Consider the following 18,307-nt stretch of genomic DNA (forward strand, 5'->3'; position numbering starts at 1 on the left):
GTCAGTACAGAGCCTGCTTTGGTTCTTCTTTCCCCCCTCTCTCTGCCCCCCCTCCCCTGCTTGTATGCTCTCAAAAATAAACATTAAAAATATTTTAATGTATATGTTTCCAAATATTAGAGAATTACCCACATATTTTCAGTTACTGATTTCTAATTCAGTTTCATTGTGGAAAGAGGCTTGTTTTCTGGTCCAGTATATGTTCTACCTTTGTAAATGCTCCAGGTACACTTGAAAAAAATGAGTATTTTTTTTGCTATTTTTGGTTTTGCTCTGTAAATATCAATTAGCTCAATGACAGTGTTTTCCAAATCTTCTGTGTTTTAGCTTATTTACTGAGAGTGGTATTGGAATCTCTGACTTACCACTGTGGATTTTCTCTTTTCTTAGTTTTATCAGTTGTTGTTTCATGTATTTTGAAACTATTGTTAGGTGCATTAGACATTTACAATTGTTATTTCCTCTTGATGAGCTGACCACTGTATTATTATGAAATTAACTTTATCCCTATTGTTTGTTCTGAAATCTTCTTTGTAGATATCAATACACCTACTCCAGTTTTCTTTTTTTTTAATAGCTTTATTGAGATATAACTCACATGTCATACAATCCACCCGTTTAAAGTATACACTTCCATTTGTGGTATGTTACATTATTAAATTTTTATATGACCATAAAATGTATAACACAAAATTTGTCATTTTAAGAATTTTTTATGTGTGTACAATTCAGTGGCATTAAGTATGTTCACAGTGTTGTACAATCACCAATACTATCTATTTCCAAAATTGTTATCAACTTATTATTATTATTTTTTTAACATTCATTTTTGAAAGGCAGCGAGAGACATAGCGCAAACGGGGGAGGGGCAGAGAGAGGGAGACACAGAAACAGAAGCAGGCTCCAGGCTCCAGGCTGCAGGCTGCAGGCTCCAGGCTGCAGGCTCCGAGCTATCAGCACAGAGCCCGACGTGGGGCTCCAACTCACGGACCATGAGATCATGACCTGGGCCGAAGTCAGCCACTTAACCGACTAAGCCACCCAGGCGCTCCCAAAATTGTTATCAACTTAAATGAAGACTCTGTAGTCACTAAACACACTAGGCAATCAACTCTCAATTCCTCCCTCCCCACATCCCCTGGTAACCTCTTATTTTCTTTCTCTATGAATTTGTCTAATCCAAATATTTCATATAAGCAGAATACAATATTTGTCCTTTGTGTAGGTTCAGTTCACTTTGCATAATTTTTTCAAGATTCATCCATGTAGTACCATATTATCAGAACTTTATTCCTTTTTATGGCTGAATAACATTCCATTGCATATATATACTACATTTTGTTCGTCAGTTTATCTGTTGATGGACATGGGTTGTTTCCACCTAGTGGCTATTTTGAATAATGGTATAATGAACATTAGAATACAAGTATCTGTTCAAGTTCTTGCTATCACTGCCTTTGGGAGTGGAATTGCTGGGTCATATGGTAAACTATGCTAAGCTTTTGAAGAATTGCCAAACTGTTTTCTTTAAAAATTTTTTTTTCATATTTATTCATTTTTGAGAGACAGAGACAGAGCGCAAGTGGAAGAAGGGCAGAGAGTGAGAGGGAGACACAGGCTCTGAGCTGTCAGCACAGAGCCAGACACGGGGCTCCAACCCACGAACTGTGAGATCATGACCTGAGCCCAAATCAAGAGTGGGACGTTTAACTCACTGAGCCACCCAGGCACCCGTTTTTCATTTTGGTGAAGTCTGATATATCTCTTTTTTCCTTTGGTTGCTTGTGCTTTTGGTGTCGCATCTAAGAATCCATTGCCAAATCCAAGGTCATTCCAGCTTTCTCTACACAGCATTAGCATGGTGTATCTTTTTCCATCCTTGTACCTTTAACCTATTGGTGGAGTTAAATTCAGTTTCTCATAGGCAATATATGGTTGAGTCATGCTTTTTTATCCCCTATGACACTCTGTTGCCTCTTAATTGGATTTTCAGATAAATTATATTTAATCTGATTATTGATACAAACCTTCCGTCTTGCAATTTGTTTCCCATCTGTTTTTTGTTCCTTTCTTTATCTGACTTCTTTTGGATTGAGTGATTTATGATAATTTATGATTCCATTCTATCTCCCTTGTTGGATTATTAGCTATAACTTTTTGTTTTCTTAGTTTAGTAGTTGCTATAGGACTTAGAGTATACATCTTTCACTTATGGTGTTTGTTCAAGTGATATTACTTCACACAGAACGGAGGAAACTTCCAATAGTTTATTTCCATTTACTTCTCTTCTCTTGGTCTTTGTGCAATTGTTGTCATATGATTTACATTCACATCCTAAACTACATTGTTTATATTTTTGTTTAAACAATAATTTATCTTTGGACAAGATTTAAATAATATTAAAAAAAGTCTTACATATTTACCCAGTAGTTATTATCTCTGATGCTCTTCATTCCTTGTGTAGATCCAGATTTTTATTTTTAAAAAAATTTTTTAAAATGTGCATTTATTTTTGAAAGAGAGACAGAGTGTGAGCGGAAGAGGGACAGAGAGAGAGACAGACAGAATCCGAAGTAGGATCCAGACTCGCAGCTGTCAGCACAGAGCCTGAGGTGGGGCTCGAACCCCTGAGCTGCAACATCATGACCTGAGCCAAAGTCTGATGCTTAACCGACTGAGCCATCCAGGTGCCCCCAGATTTTTGTTTTTAAATGTTTATTTATTTTTGAGAGCGAGTGAGTACGAGTGGGGGAAGGGCAGAAAGAGAGGGGGACAGAGGACCCGAGGCGGGCTCTACGCTGGCAGCAGAGAGCCAGATGCGGGGCTTGAACTCATAAACCGTGAGATCATGACCTGAGCCAAAGTCGGATGCTTAACCAACTGAACCACCCAGGCGTCCCTGGATCCAGATTTCTATTTGTTACTCAGTTATACATGTAGGGACCCATGGGTAGCTCAGTTAAGCATCCAACTCTTGGTTTCAGCTCAGGTCATGGTTTCACGGTTCTTGGTTTCACAGTTAGGGGCTCATGGTTTCATGGTTCTGCACTGGTAGCATGGAGTCTGCTTGGGATTCTCTCTCTCTCCCTCCCTCTCTGCCCCTCCCTGCCCTCTCTATCAAAATAAGTAAACATTAAAACAAAATTACACATGTATTAAGCCTCTTGAGGTTACCCTTCTACTCACTTTCTATTTGCTATTTTTATCTTTATTTTTGTATTAATTTTTTTTTTTACATTTATTTTTTAGAGACAGAGACAGAGCATGAGCAGGGTTGGGGCAGAGAGAGAAGGAGACACAGAATCTGAAGCAGGCTTCAGGCTCTGAGCAAGCTGTCAGCACAGAGCCTGATGCTGGGCTTGAACCCACACCCATGAGATCATGACCTGAGCCAAAGTCAGATGCTCAACTGACTAAGCCACCCAGGAGCCCCTCTATTTGCTATTTTTAAAAGGTTATTTTGTTTATGTCTATCCCAGCACCTCCAAGAGCATCTGGCACCCACTAGGTGCTTTCTAATTTGATACCACAAGGAAAAATTCCACACACCATCCACATCCACTAGTATAATCCTCAGGATCTGTCCACACACACTATTATATCACACTTCTACTCCACTTTACACCAGGCAGTCCCTTTCTATTATAGCACATTCTCACACACAACACAATCTCACACATGGTCACAGAAAAACAGCATGCCCGCCCCAACACCTAGGGTTTTACACGGACACACAATGACAGAATCAGAGGGTCGTGGCACCACTCACAAAATTAGCCAGGTTACAGAACTTGTTCAAATTTAAACACCATTCTAAGGGAGTATAGAGTCAGATTAAAGTGGTCAGAGTGGTGTGATCAGGGAAGGCATTTTTGGAGATGTGACATTTGTATCTGAATGGACAGAATAAGGGAACTTGGAAGACACCCGGTAGAAGAGCCATTTTAGGAAGGGAGGACACATTCACACCCATCATCACCAAATCACAAATACAAGAACGGTATGCAAGGGTGACACTTTATACCCCGACCCTTTCCCTGCGATCTTTGAGGTAACCATTTCCGAAGCTGAAACGCTCTAGGGAAGTCGGGACCTGCGCACTCTACTCCCTGCCCTCCCTGTCCCACACACTTTTTCGGGTACCCCAGCACAACTGTAGGTGCTCGCCCCTCACTCCGTTTGCGTGGGCGCGCGCTTCCGAACCTCACCCCCTGCGGCTGTTCCGCGACTCTAAGTTCTGCGCCTGGTTGCTAAGAGAGGTGGACGGAGCACTTGTGTCTGCGCACTTCAATCGTAGGCCATCTAGTTGACACTCTACCCCGTTCCCGTGGCGGACCCAGGCTCCGAAGTGAGATCTGGGCTCCCACTGTAGGGCCAGGAAGAAGTCAGCGTGGGAGGACCCAGGGCAGAGGGGCGGTGTTACGAATCCCCCGGCGGAGACGCGCCAGTGTAGTCGGACTCTGCAGCGCCGCTTTTTCTGGTCCGGACTACATTTCCCAGTGGCCCCTGCGATTACTGGGCCGGCGGCCCCTTTGTGTCCTCCGGAGGCCCAGTAGCTTCTTTCCGGGCCCGCGGGGGTGGGTTCCATCAGGCTCTTAGGGCAGGAGGTGGGCCGGGGTAGAGATTGCCTGAGCATTCAGGGCGGAGACGGGATCTTCCCGCAGTTACTTCTGCAGGTAGGGAATGGGCTGAGGAATGGCTTGTGGGTCACCCGGTCGTCGGTTTCCGGGCCCTCGGCGTGACTCTAGGTGCGAGATCGTGGTTGGTTGTCATACAGTGTGAGACTGTCATCCGATGTGCCTGTGCACGTCGTATCTGTGACTGTGGGTGCGAGTGAGTCGATAGTTGATGCTACAGAGTGAGACTGTAAGTGGGGGTGTGGGGGGTGTGGAGGGTATTGTGTCCCCCGTTTGTTCCAGTACCCTCGGCCTCTTTGTGACTGGGGTTATGAGAGTGAACGTCGGTTGCGATACTCCAGTGTTTGAGACTTCAAGCTTTGGGAGAGCGTGACGGTCGTGGCCGCTGACTGTTCTGTGTCAGCAGACGGTGGTTGGCGCTATAGTTTTTAAGAATGAGTATGTGGGGGGACTGATTGAGACTATGAAGCCAGCCAGGTGATGCCGGTGTGCCACCAAGTTTCAGAACCACTGGTCTATTGGAGAGGAGAGAGAGTGTGGAGTCAAGAAGACCTTTATTTGATCTTGGTACAGTTAGTCATTAGTTGTGTGCCTTTATGTAAATGATTACATTCCTCAGAGTCTTTATTTGTAAAAATCGAGAAAATCTACTGTTAAAATAATAAGGAAGTGATTTAGGCATGGGTTAACTTGTATGCAAACAAATTTCTAGGTCTCCAGTATGCTTTCTTTCTATTGGAAGGAAGGGTGTAACAGAGGAAAGAGAAGCCGAAAAATTCTAGGCTGGTGATTCTGGATGCTATAGGGAAACCCTACCTTTTCTTGTTCTTTTCCCCATCTCAGTCATCCAAGGACACTGCCATTTCCCAAGAGAAGAGCCAAGAAGAGGAAAGAATGGCTGTTGGACTTCTTAAAGCCATGTACCAGGTGAGTTGGTGTTTTCTTTCCTGAATGATTTTCCTGCTCTTCAGATGTCAAAGCAGACATTAACTTTGCTTATGCTGACACTTTACTGAGTAACTAATCTCATGTCACTTATTAAAACTCTCCAGCAGTTGATTCCCACCTCATTCAGGATACATGCTGAAGTCCTTGCCTTGGCCGGCAAGACCATACATAATCTGGTCCCTGACTATCCTTCTGACCTCATTTTGTCACTCTGCAACTCACATACTCAGTTCTAGCCACACTAGCTAGCTTCCTTGTAGTGAACGGAGTACATTCTTTTTTTTTTTTTTTTTTTTTTTGCTGAGTACGTTCTTAACTCATGACCTTGGCACTTGCTGTTTCCTCTGCCTGGAATGCTGTTCCCCAAGATACAGACCAACTTCTTCATTAGTCTCTGTCCAAACATTCATTCACTCAACATTTTTTTATTAAGCACCTATTAAGTAAAAGGTCTTAGTCTTTGGTCCTCTTCTTTTCTCTATCTACACTCACTCCTTTGGAGATCTCAGTCTGTCTTATGGCTTTAAATGCCATCTATATGCTGACAACCACCAAATTATATACAGCCCAGTCCTCTCTCCTGAAATCCAGACTTCTATATCCAATCAACTAGACTTAGTATCTTCACTTGGTTATGTAGTAGATATGTCAAACTCAAACGTTTCAAACTTGGTGAAACAAGCCACTGTAAGTTTGCGGGCATAGAAGTGACATATCTAACTCTCATTTAATAAAATCACTCTGGCTACTATTGAGAATTAACCGAATGGAACAAGGATAGAAACAGGGAAACCAGTTAGGAAACTCTCACATACTTCCTTATCTCAGATGCTCAACTTAAAAGTCTTCCAATCGTGAAGTTCTATTTGTTCTATGTTCAAAATGTATCCAGAGGCTGACGACTTTTACTGCTGCTTCCATTCTGGTCTGAACTGTCATCTCCTACCTAGATTACTGCTATAGTCTTCTAACTTTTCTGTCTGCTTCCACCCTTCTTTTAGTCTATTCTCAACAAAGCAGTCAAAGTGATTCTGTTACACATGTTCTGTTATGTGATTCTTGCAGGAATAGAAATAATGGAAAATATAGACAACTCTTTCAAATAATTTAGCTGTAAGGAAGTAAGAGAGATGGGTGGTATCTGAAGGATAAACTGGTCAACAAGGTTTTTAATTTGAACTGTAATTTTTAATGTTTATTTGAGAGAGAGAGAGTGTACATGTACAAGTGAGTTGGGGAGGGGTTAAGAAAGAGGAGAGAGAGAATCCCAAACGGACTTCATGTTCAGCATGGAGCGCAGTGTGGGCTTTATTCCATGACCATGGGATCACGACCTGAGCTAAAACCAAGAGTTGGTTACTCAACCAATTGAGCCACCCAGGTGCCCCAACAACAAGGTTTTTTAAAGATGGGTTTATATCTGTATGCTGATGTTCAAGATTCAGTAGAAAGGGAAATTTGAAGATGAAGAGAAGCAAAGAGGGGAGTGATGGAACACTGCTTGAGTAGGTGAGAGGAGCTGAGGTCTAGTGGACAAGTGGAAGGGTTGGCCTTTATTAGGAGAGTGGCTGTTCATATAGAGTAGTAATAGGAGCAAGTTAGAGTATGTAGGACAGATGCAGATATATGTGTAGATGTTGTAGGAATTTCTGGAAATTCTCTTTGAATGGCTTTTGGTTTTTCTAGTGAAACAGCAAGATCACTAGTAAGGATGAGGAAGGAGATATTGAAGACTTGAGGAGAGAGGAAAACATATGTAATGGTCATTTAGGAGAGTGGGGAAATGAATGGACTAGAGAAATGTATCATATAGGTAGCATTTTGGTCCACTTGACGTTAGTGTCATGAATTTAAAGTGAGACCAGATAGCATGATTGGTGTGACTTTCTCCAGCAAAGTTCAGCTGTTCAGGGTACAGAAGTAGAGTATTCTGAGAGATGGCTGTGGTTTAACCAGGTGACTAAGGGCAGGGAAACTGAGGGTATATCCATAACAAATGGTTGTGGTAGGAAGTGAGGGAATGTGGGGTTGAGAAACATTGAAAATGTGGTAAGTAGAACGTGATTTGTAGGTTCTAGTGGGGTCAGAGAATTTTCCTAATTGGGGTACTAGAGGGCAAAAGTTGGAATATAGGAGGAAGAAGTCAGGATAGTGAGAGTTGAGATTATGGAGGGTTTGCTACTTATTGGTAATGACAAAGTCTGGGGCATGGCAATAGAAGTGAATGACTATACAAGTGTGGAAGACAAGACTACTGGAGGAGAGAAGCGACACAGCTGAGAGCCCTGGATGTTGGGAGGATTATTTATATAGATATTGAAAGGACCAAAGATTATATATGATAGGAGTAGTGCTGGAGAGAGTGACAGTGAGTCAGATGCTGAGGTGTTAAAGGAATGACAGACTATTGGTATCTACCAGGAATTGGTAGGTAACTAAAACAGGGATGATAGAGTCTGATTTCATGAATGTTTAAAACTAGGTGGCTTTTAGGTAGGTGGGAGGGGTAATGGTCTAGAAACAAATTTAAGGAGCAAAGAGGTCTCTGGGTGCTGTGGTACAAGGAGTGTGGGAGATAAAACAGTCACCACATGACAGGGCTTCAGGGGAAGTAGTAGGTCCTCTCAGGTGGGAGCCATGTTTCTATGAAGGCAAAAAGGTGAAGGGAACTGTTGACTTTCTTCATACTGGCTTGATTATAATTATGAATGGATTTTGAAACCACACGTATTTGGTTAGAGGTTAAATTTATTTATTTTCATTTATTTATTTTTTTAAATTGCAGTGTAGTTAACTTCCAGTGCTTAGTTTCAGGTGTACAATATAGTGATCCAACAGTTCCGCACATTACTCAGTGCTCATCAAGACAAGTGCACTCCTAATCCCCTTCATCTATTTCACCTACCTCCCACACCTTTCCCCTGGTAACCATCTTTTTGTTTTCTATATTTAAGAATCTGTTTTTCCTTAAGAGACTCTTAAATACAGAGAACAAACTGAGGGTTGCTGGAGGGGTGTTGGGTGGAGGGACAGGCTAAATGGGTGATGGGCATTAAGGAAGGCATTTGTTGGGATGAGCACTGAGTGTTATATGTAGGTGATAAATCACTGAATTTTACTCCTGAAATCATTATTATACTATATGTTAACTAACTTGGATTAAAATAAAATAAAATAAAATAAAATAAAATGTTTTCTGGTTTGTCTTTTTCCCTTTGTTCATTTGCTTTGTTTCTTAAATTTCACATATGAGTGAAATCGTATGGTATTTGTCTTTCTCTGACTGGCTTATTTTGCTTAGTATTATACTCTCTAGATCTATCATGTTGCTGCAAATGGCAAGATTTCATTCCATTTTATGGCTAAATAATATTCCATTGTATATATAGAGGTCAAATATTTTAAGAGATCATTTGTTAGAGGTCAAATATTTGAAAGTAATACTTTAAGCTCATTATATTGACATTGTCATTATTTTCATTAAATTTCATCAAAAGAATCATTGAGGGGTACCTCCTGGGTGTCTCAGTTGGTTGAGCGTCTATTAATTTCGGCTCAGGTCATGATCCCAGGGTTGTGGGATCAAGCCGTGTTGGGCTCCACGCTGACTGTGGAGCCTGCTTAAGTTTCTCTCCCTCTCTCTCTCTCTCTCCCTCTCTCCCCCTCCCTCCCTCCCTCTCTCTCTCTCCCACCTCTCTCCCTCTCTAAAATAAAAAAAAATAATAAAAAACAGAATCATTGAAAACATGTATGTCATATATTAAAAATAGTTATACATTTATTATATATATTTATATAAGGTAAGGAAAATGTTTTTGGAAGCATATATGTAACATATGAGGGATGTTATTGTTGGTAGAGCAGAGATGAAGAAGCTCACAATCTACTTCATATAATTAAATAAGAAAAAAACTTATTGAGTGTTGTAAAACACTTCAATAATTTTTATTCTGTAGAGACAGTTTAACTATGACAAAATTTTATCAAATGCCCAATAAATATTTTCTTGCCTTGACAGATTCACCTCTTTTAATTTTGTAATACATAGTTACCTATATATAAATGTATGCATACATGCACACAAACACATATGTTAGTTTTCATCAGCAGGTGGTCACATTATAGACATCTAGAAATCCAGAATCCAGCTTAATCACAGCATAGCCCAAGTTTTTAAGAACTTTGCCCAGGCCCTGTAGGTAGAATCAGTATTATAAGCAGAACACCCATTTCTTTGCACAAAATTTTAAGTACTCTGGATTAAAGTATTTGAATTAAAAATTTTCTTTAATTTTATTTTTTTAATTTACATCCAAATTAGTTAGCATATAGTGCAACAATGATTTCAGGAGTAGATTCCTTAATGCCCCTGACCCATTTAATCCATCCCCCCTCCCACAACCCCTCCAATAACCCTCTGTTTGTTCTCCATATTTAAGAGTCTCTTATGTTTTGTCCCCCTCCCTGTTTTTATATAATTTTTGCTTCCCTTCCATTATGTTCATCTGTTTTGTATCTTAAAGTCTTTATATGAGTGAAGTCATATGATATTTGTCTTTCTCTGACTGTCTAATTTCACTTAGCATAATACCCTCTAGTCCCATCCACATAGTTGCAGATGGCAAGAGTTCATTCTTTTTGATTGCCGAGTAATACTCCATTGTATATATATACCACATCTTCTTTATCCATTCATCCATCAATGAACATTTCGGCTCTTTCCATACTTTGGCTATTGTCGTTAGTGCTACTATAAACACTGGGGTGCATGTGCCCCTTTGAAACAGCATACCTGTATCCCTTGGATAAATACCTAGTAGAGCAATTGTAGGGTAGTTCTATTTTTAATTTTTGAGGAACCTCCATACTGTTTTCCAGAGTGGCTGCACCAGCTTGCATTCCCACCAGCAATGCAAAAGAGATCCTCTTTCTCCACATCCTCGCCAAGATCTGTTGTTGCCTGAGTTGTTAATGTTAGCCATTCTGACAGGTGTGAGGTGGTATCCCATTGTGGTTTTGTTATGTATTTCCCTGATGATGAGTGATGTTGAGCATTTTTTCATGTGTTGGTTGGCCATCTGGATGTCTTCTTTGGAGAAGTGCCTATTCATGTCTTCTGCCCATTTCTTCACTGGATTATTTGTTTTTTGGGTGTTGAGTTTGATAAGTTCTTTATAGATTTTGGGTACTAACCCTTTATCTGATATGTCATTTGCAAATATCTTCTCCCATTCTATTGGTTGCCTTTTAGTTTTGCTGATTGTTTCCTTCGATAAAAAAAAAAATTTTTTTTAATGTTTATGTATTTTTGAGAGAGAGGGACAGAGTGTGAGCAGGGGAGGGGCAGAGAGAGAGGGAGACACAGAATCCAAAGCAAGCTCCAGGCTCTGAGCTGTCAGCACAGAACCCAATGCAGGGCTCAAACTCATGAACTGTGAGATCATGACCTGAGCCGAAGTCAGACACCTAACTGACTGAGCCACCCAGGCACTCCAAAGTATTTGAATTTTAATGGAACTGGTGATTTTCTCTGCTTGGTCTAGCACAATTTTCAGAGATATAGCAAGCACTTTCTGGTCTCATTTTTGATCCTTTCATAGTTTCTTCAACTTTTCAAACCATTCTTTCATTAATTCAATTTATCCAGCAAATATTTGAATGCCTCATGTGTGCCAAATACTCTTCTATAACTAGGGATATAGCAGTGAGCAAAGCAAAAATGTACTCTACCCTTATGGACTTCACGTGTCAGTGGAGGTTGGGGCAGACAATAACAATTAAGTGCCATGGAGAACAATAAAGGAGGGCTAGGAAATGGGGAACAGGGGTAAGAGTTTGCTATTTTTATGCAGAATGATCTGAGAAGTACAAAAGGCCTGAGGGGGAACATGCTTGACATATAGTTGAGGATGTAATATAAAGGAGAGCCCAGTATGCTTGGGGCAGAACAAATAAAGTGAGTATGTTAACAGATGAACTTATTTCACTTCATTTATTGATTTCATTTCAGGAGTTGGTGACCTTCAGAGATGTGGCTGTAGACTTCTCCAGAGAAGAGTGGGATTGTCTAAATTCTTCTCAAAGGCATCTGTACAGTAATGTGATGTTGGAGAATTATAGGATCTTGGTGTCCCTAGGTAAGAATATTTCTTCCAAAATTGAGTTTCTACTTATAAGGGCCTCTTTGCTACCACCATTATGAATCTTTGGATAGCATCCTCAGTGCTTGGCAGAATATCTGTTGCTGTGCCAAAGTAATGGTTTAATATTTGTGGAGTTGCCAGTGGATGGGTCTATTATTAATCTGTGTTGGAAGCTTTAGCTTTCCTGTACTTTGAACACATGTCTTTACACATTTGTCTCCAACTTACTGTAAGCTTCCTCTTCCCCGTTAATCAAAGGATTGGTTATGAGTTCTGGGATATCACAGCATGACCAAATTGTTTCTTTTCATATATGCAGGACTTTGCTTTTCTAAGCCAAGTGTGATATTATTATTGGAACAAGGGAAAGAGCCCTGGATGGTGACGAGAGAGCTGGCCAAAGGCTTGTGCTCAGGTGAGTGAAGAGGAAATAGAAATAGGCAGGCAAAAACCTCTGCAGGTGACAGCTCTGCTGGACATAGAGGTGTCACCCCTTCACTCTTCTTTGGTGGCATGTTCTTGGATGTTCTAGGTTTTACTAGACACTGGGACCTTTTAGAGCATTCTCACAAATTTGTTTTTCTTCCTTTTAATGTTTATTTATTTATTTTGGGAGAGAGGGAGAGAGAGAGCAAGACCTGGGGTGGGGGGGGGCGCAGTGGGCAGAGAGAGGGAGAGAGAATCCCAAGTAGGCTCCACCCTGTCAGCGCAGAGCCTGACACAGGGCTTGATCTCACAAACTGTGAGATTATGGCCTGAGCCAAAATCAAGAGTTGATGTTTAACCAACTGAGCCAGGCACCCCCCGAATTTGTTATTCTTAACTATCTCTCCTTTAATACTTTGCTCTCTCCTTTCTAAGAACTCTTCCAGTCTTCAAAAAATCTTTTCCTAACCTGATAAGCTTTTGAACTTTACAGACACCTGTAACTCAAGTGCCATGTTCAGATCTTGACACTTACAGGCAGTAAAATTTTGGGCAAGTTACTTAACCTTTCTATAAAATAGGATAATTCTTTTAAAGTACTTGAAGAGTTCCTGTCTCATACTGTGAACTCAAAGGCTGTTACTTGCTATTGCTGTAGTAGTAGTGAATCTCCAAATGCCTCATTTTTCTCTCAGTGGTCAGTTCATTCATTGTTTCATCAACATTTATTGAATTAAAATTTTTTTTACTGTTTATTTTGAGGGGGGGAGGGGCAGAGAGAGATGGAAACACAGAATCTGAAGCAGCCTCCAGGCTGTGAGCTATCACCACAGAGCCTGACACAGGGCTGGAACTCACAGACCGTGAGATCATGACCTGAGCTGAAGTCAGATGCTTAACCGACCGAGTCACCCAGGTGCTCCAACATTTACTGAATTTTTAAACAAAGTACATGCAAGATGTTAGAGCGCTTCATATTTGTATAAGTAATCAAACAATTGATAGACTAGTAGCAGAGATACAGTATTAACTATAAATAGCATATTTGAAAAGAAAGCTGGTATAAGGACGATCAGACAAAAAGGTGAGAGGCCAAGGAACCTGGGTAACTGAGAAGATGATGGTCTCTAACAAAAACACAGGTCAGGAACACCTGGGTGGCTCATTTGGTTAAGCATCCAACTTTGGTTCAGGTCATAATCTCACAGCCAGGGAGTTCAAGCCCCTCCTTGGGCTCTGTGCTGACAGCTCAGAACCTGGAGCCTGCTTCGGATTCTGTCTCTCTCTCTCTGCCCCAACCCCACTTGTGCTCTGTCTCTGACTCTCAAAAAATAAAAAATAGAAATAGAAATAAAAACAAATTAAAAACAACAACAACAAAAACACAGGGCAGAAGCTAGAAACCATTGCAGAGAGAAGAGACTAAAGAGTTTAGGGTTGTGGCATAGGAAGGATTTTTAGGGGCACCTGGGTGGCTCAGTCTGTTGAGCTTCCAACTATTGGTTTTGGCTGGGGTCATGATCTCTTGGTTTTGTGGGTTTGAGCCCCACATCAGGCTCTGTGCTAGCAGTGAGGAACCTGCTTAGGATTCTCTCCTTCTCTCTCTCTCTCTGTCCCTCCCCTGCTCACACTGTCTCCGTCTCTCTTAAATTAAATAAATAAAAACTTAAAAAAAAAAGGAAGGATTTTTAGATAGACATAGGAAGCATTAAGGTAAAATGGAGGACTAAAGTTCAAAAGAAAATTAGGGACATTGTAAACATCTCTTGTCACTACCACTCCCCAACTCACCTCACCCCCCGCTACCTCTCTCCAGTCTTTTATATCCTTGTTCAGTTTTTTAAGAAAAATATTTGATGTGGAACTGTAGTTTCAAGGAATATATGGTTAAATTTTATTTATTAATTATTATTAAATAAATCACACACACAGGAATGTATATTAATATATGTATATAGCTTAAATATTAATAGAACAAAAACCCAGGTACATACTTCTTAGCTTAAGAAATAGAAAATTGTTGGGGCACCTGACTGGCTCAGTAAAAAAAAAATAAAATCTTAAAAAAAAAAAAGAAATAGAAAATTGTCAATGTTATTATAGACTCATGAGGGCCCCTGCCTAATGGTATACTATTCCCCACCTATGATCCATCCCCAACCCTCACTGGAGAAACCATTATTCTACAATTTTGTTATCTTTTCTTGCATTTTCTTTCTTTCTTTCTTTTTCTTTTCTTCTTTTTTTTTTTTTTTTTTTTTTTTAGAAAGAGAGAGAGATTGAGACAGAGCATGGGGGAGGGGCAGAGGGAGAGCAAGAGAGAGAATTTTAAGCAGGCTCCATGCCCAGCTTGAGCACTATTCAGGGCTTGATTTCACAACTGTGAGATCATGACTTGAGTCGAAATAAAAAATTGGACACTTAACTGACTAAGCCACCCAGGCGCCCCATTCTTGCCTTTTCTTTAGTATACCATATACTCCTAAACAAAATATTATATTTTTGTGTTTTCAACTTTTTACATGTGGAAATATATTATGCATGTAATTCTGACTTTTTTTAAACTCAAAATTATATTCCTGAGATTTATCTGTGTTAATTTTAGTAGCTATGGTTTCCTGAATTTTTGTCTGCTCAAATGTAATGTATTCCACCATGTAAACCATAATTTATCCATTGAAGGTCATTTGAGTTGTTTTCATTTTGTGCTATTATAAATGTTAACTTCTGTGAACCTTATACGTGACTATTGGTGTACAAATGCTGGAGTTTGTATAGAGAACATAGCCAGGAATTTACTAAATAATGCTATTTACTTTCCAAAGTGCTTGTATTAATTTACATTTCTCATAGTTGTGTGTGAGAGTACTCACTGCTCTATACTCAAAATTGACCAATTAAAAATTTTTTTGCCAATTTGATGAGTGTGAAATATTATCTGCTATACTTGCCATCTGAATTTCTTTGATTACAAAATAAATTGGGCATCTTTTGGATTTGGATTTCCACTTTTGTGAGGTGCCTGCTCAAGTCTTTTGCTCATTTTGGGGAAGGTTGTCTTTTATATATATGCTTGTAGTTTATATTTTTGATTTTGGTATTTTGTTTTAAGTAAACTTTGTATTCTAAAATCATAAAGATATTCTCAAATTGTCTTCTAAAGATTTTCCTTTCATATTTAGGGCTTGAATCAATTGAAATTGATTTTTGAGATTGAAGTAAGAATTTAATTTCTGTGCCTTAGTGGAAAACCAAATGTCCTAGAGTTATTGAAGAAATGAGCTCTCTTTGCTCATTGTTCAGAATGTTACATGACTTGAGTCAAAATCAAGAATCAAATGCTTAACTGACTAAGCATCTTAATGTATCGGATTATAGTATATTTATGGGTCTGATTTTGAGCTCTATTCCATTTCATTGATCTCTGTTTCCTTATGCCAGTACCACACTTTCTTAATTAAAATACTTTATTATAAGATGGGATATCTGGAGCACCTGCGTGGCTCAGTCAGCTAAGTATCTGACTGTTGATTTCAGCTCAAGTGGTGATCTTACAATTCGTGGGATGGAGCCCCATGTCTGGCTCTATGCTGAGCATGGAGTCTGCTTGGGATTCTCTCTCTCTCTCTCTCTCTCTCTCTCTCTCTCTCTCTCTCTCTCTCTCCCTCCCCTACTCATGTACACTCTCCCTCTCTCTCAAAATAAATAAATAAACATTAAAAAAAAAAAAGAACAGGATATCTGTTAGGGCAAGTCCCCTACACCTTGTTTTATGTTTTTCAGAATTTCTTCTTTGCCCATTGGCCATCTGAATAGTTTAGAGCCAACTTGTCAATTTCCACCAGAAAACAACAAAAAAAGTGATTGGCTTTGATTGAAATTTTACTTATACTCTATATCAGTTTTGTAAATTTTTCTATTTGTAAATTTTTTATTCTGTAGTTTATCTCTCCATTTATTTAGGTTTTAAATTTTCCTTTGGTATGTTTTATAATTTTCTTCATAAAGGCCATGCATATCTTCTGTTAGAATAATTCCTAGGCATCTTAGTTTTGTTACTATGTTAAAATATTGTATGTATATATATATATATATATATATATTTATTTGTTGCTCATGTTTTAAAATGAACTTAACTTTTATACATTGACCTTATATCCAGCAATGCTGCCAAGCTTTCTCATTAATGCTAATAGTTTTTAGATTTCTTTGGATTTTTTTCTATGGGCAGGCTATCTGTGAATCATTTTAAATTCTTATACCTTTAATTTCTTTTTCCTATTGCCCTATCTTAGATCTCCAGTACAGTATGAACTAAAGTAGTGATAGCAGGCATTCTTTTTTTAAAGTTTTTATTTTAATTCTAGTTAGTTAACATATCATGTATTAGTTTCAGGTGTACAGTAAATGATTCAAAAATTTCATACATCACCCGGTGCTCATCACAAGTGCACTGCTTAATCCCCATCACCTATTTAACCCATCCTCCAACCCCCCCTTACCCCCAGTAACCATCAGTTCTCTGTATTTAAGTCTATTTCTTGGTTTGTCTCTTTTTCTCTCTTTTTTCTCTTTGCTTGTTTGGTTTCTTAAATTCCACATGAATGAATTATATGGTATTTGTCTTTGTCTGACTTATTCCACTTAGCATAAGACTATCTAACTCTATCCATGTCATTGCAAATGGTAAGATTTCATTCTTTTTTATGACTGAATAATATTCCATTGTATATATATACCACATTGTCTTTATCCATTCATCAATCAATGAACATTTGGGCTGCTTCCATAATTTGGTTATTGTGAATAATGCTGCTATAAACATAGGGGTGCATGTATCCTTTTGAATTAGTGTTTTTGTATTCTTGGTAAACACCCAGTAATGCAATTGCTGGACCATAAGGTAGTTCTATATTTAACTTTTTGAGGAAGCTCCATACTGTTTTCCACAGTAGCTGCAACAGTGTGCATTCCCAACAGTGCATGAGGTATCCTTTTTCTCCACATCTTTGTCAACACCTGTTGTTTCTTGTGCTGTTGATTTTAGCCATCCTGACAGGTGTAAGAAGTGATATATCTCATTGTAGTTTCCATTGCATTTCCCTGATCATGAGTGATGATGAGCATCTTTTTATGTGTCTGTTGGCCACCTGTATATGTTCTTTGGAGAAATGTCTGTTTATGTCTTCTGCCCATTTTTTAAATGGATTATTTGGGGGTTGGCTATTGAGTTGTATAAGTCCTTTATATATAATTTTGGATAGTAACCCTTTATCAGATATGTTATTTGCAAATATTTTTGTGTATGGTGTAATAAAGTGGTCCAGTTTCATTCTTTTGCATGTTGCTGTCCAGTTTTCCTAACACCATTTTTTGAGGTGACTATCTTTTTTCCATTGGATATGCTTTCCTATTGTGTTGAAGATTAGATAACCATATAATTATTGGTTTATTTCTGGGTTTTCTATTCTATTCTGTTGATCTATATGTCTATTTTTGTGCCAGTACCATACTGTTTTTTTTTAAAGATTTTATTTTTAAGTAATCTCTACACCACATGTGGAGCTCAAACTCACAACCCCAAGATCAAGAGTCAGTTGGCTCCACCAACTGAGCCAGCCAGGCAGGCACCCCTGGCACCATATACTGTTTTTATTATTACAGCCTTGTAATGTAACTTAAGTCTGGAATTATGATGCCTTCAGCTCTGCTTTGCTTTTTCAAAGTTGCTTTTGCTATTTGGGGTCTTTTCTGGTTCCATATACAAATTTTAGGATTATCTGCTCTTCTTCTGTGAAAAATGTTGTTGTTATTTTGCTACGGATTTCATTAAATGTTTAGATTGCTTTGGGTAGTACAGACACTTAAACAGTATTTGTTCTTCCAGTCCATGAGCATGGAATATCTTTCTGTTTCTTTATGTCATCTTTAGTTCCTTTCATCAGTGTTTTATAGTTTTCAGAATATAGGTCTTTTACCTCTTTGCTTAAGTTTATTCCAATGTATCTTACTGGTTTTGGTACAGTTGTAATTGGATTGTTTTCTTAATTTCTCTTTCTGCTGCTTCATAATTGGTGTATGAAATGCAACAGATTTTTGTACATTGATTTTGTATCCTGCAACTTTACTGAATTCATGTATCAGTTCTAGCAA

The 18,307-nt window shown here is 39.0% G+C and overlaps 1 protein-coding gene across 6 annotated transcripts in view; it reads left to right on the top strand.

Moving 5' to 3' along the window:
- Positions 1-18,307, top strand: part of ZNF570 (zinc finger protein 570) — a 38,192-nt gene that overhangs the window by 3,730 nt on the left and 16,155 nt on the right. For 4 of the 6 annotated variants that reach the window (XM_049622117.1, XM_049622122.1, XM_049622119.1 and 1 more), the window contains 3 exons: positions 5,481-5,564; positions 11,596-11,722; positions 12,048-12,143. In XM_049622117.1, coding sequence (XP_049478074.1) covers positions 5,481-5,564; positions 11,596-11,722; positions 12,048-12,143 — 307 coding nt within the window. The other 2 variants (XM_049622123.1, XM_049622120.1) reach the window with 2 other exon arrangements.

Source organism: Panthera uncia (genome assembly GCF_023721935.1).
Source record: "Panthera uncia isolate 11264 chromosome E2 unlocalized genomic scaffold, Puncia_PCG_1.0 HiC_scaffold_19, whole genome shotgun sequence".
Classification (NCBI taxonomy): Eukaryota; Metazoa; Chordata; class Mammalia; order Carnivora; family Felidae; genus Panthera; species Panthera uncia.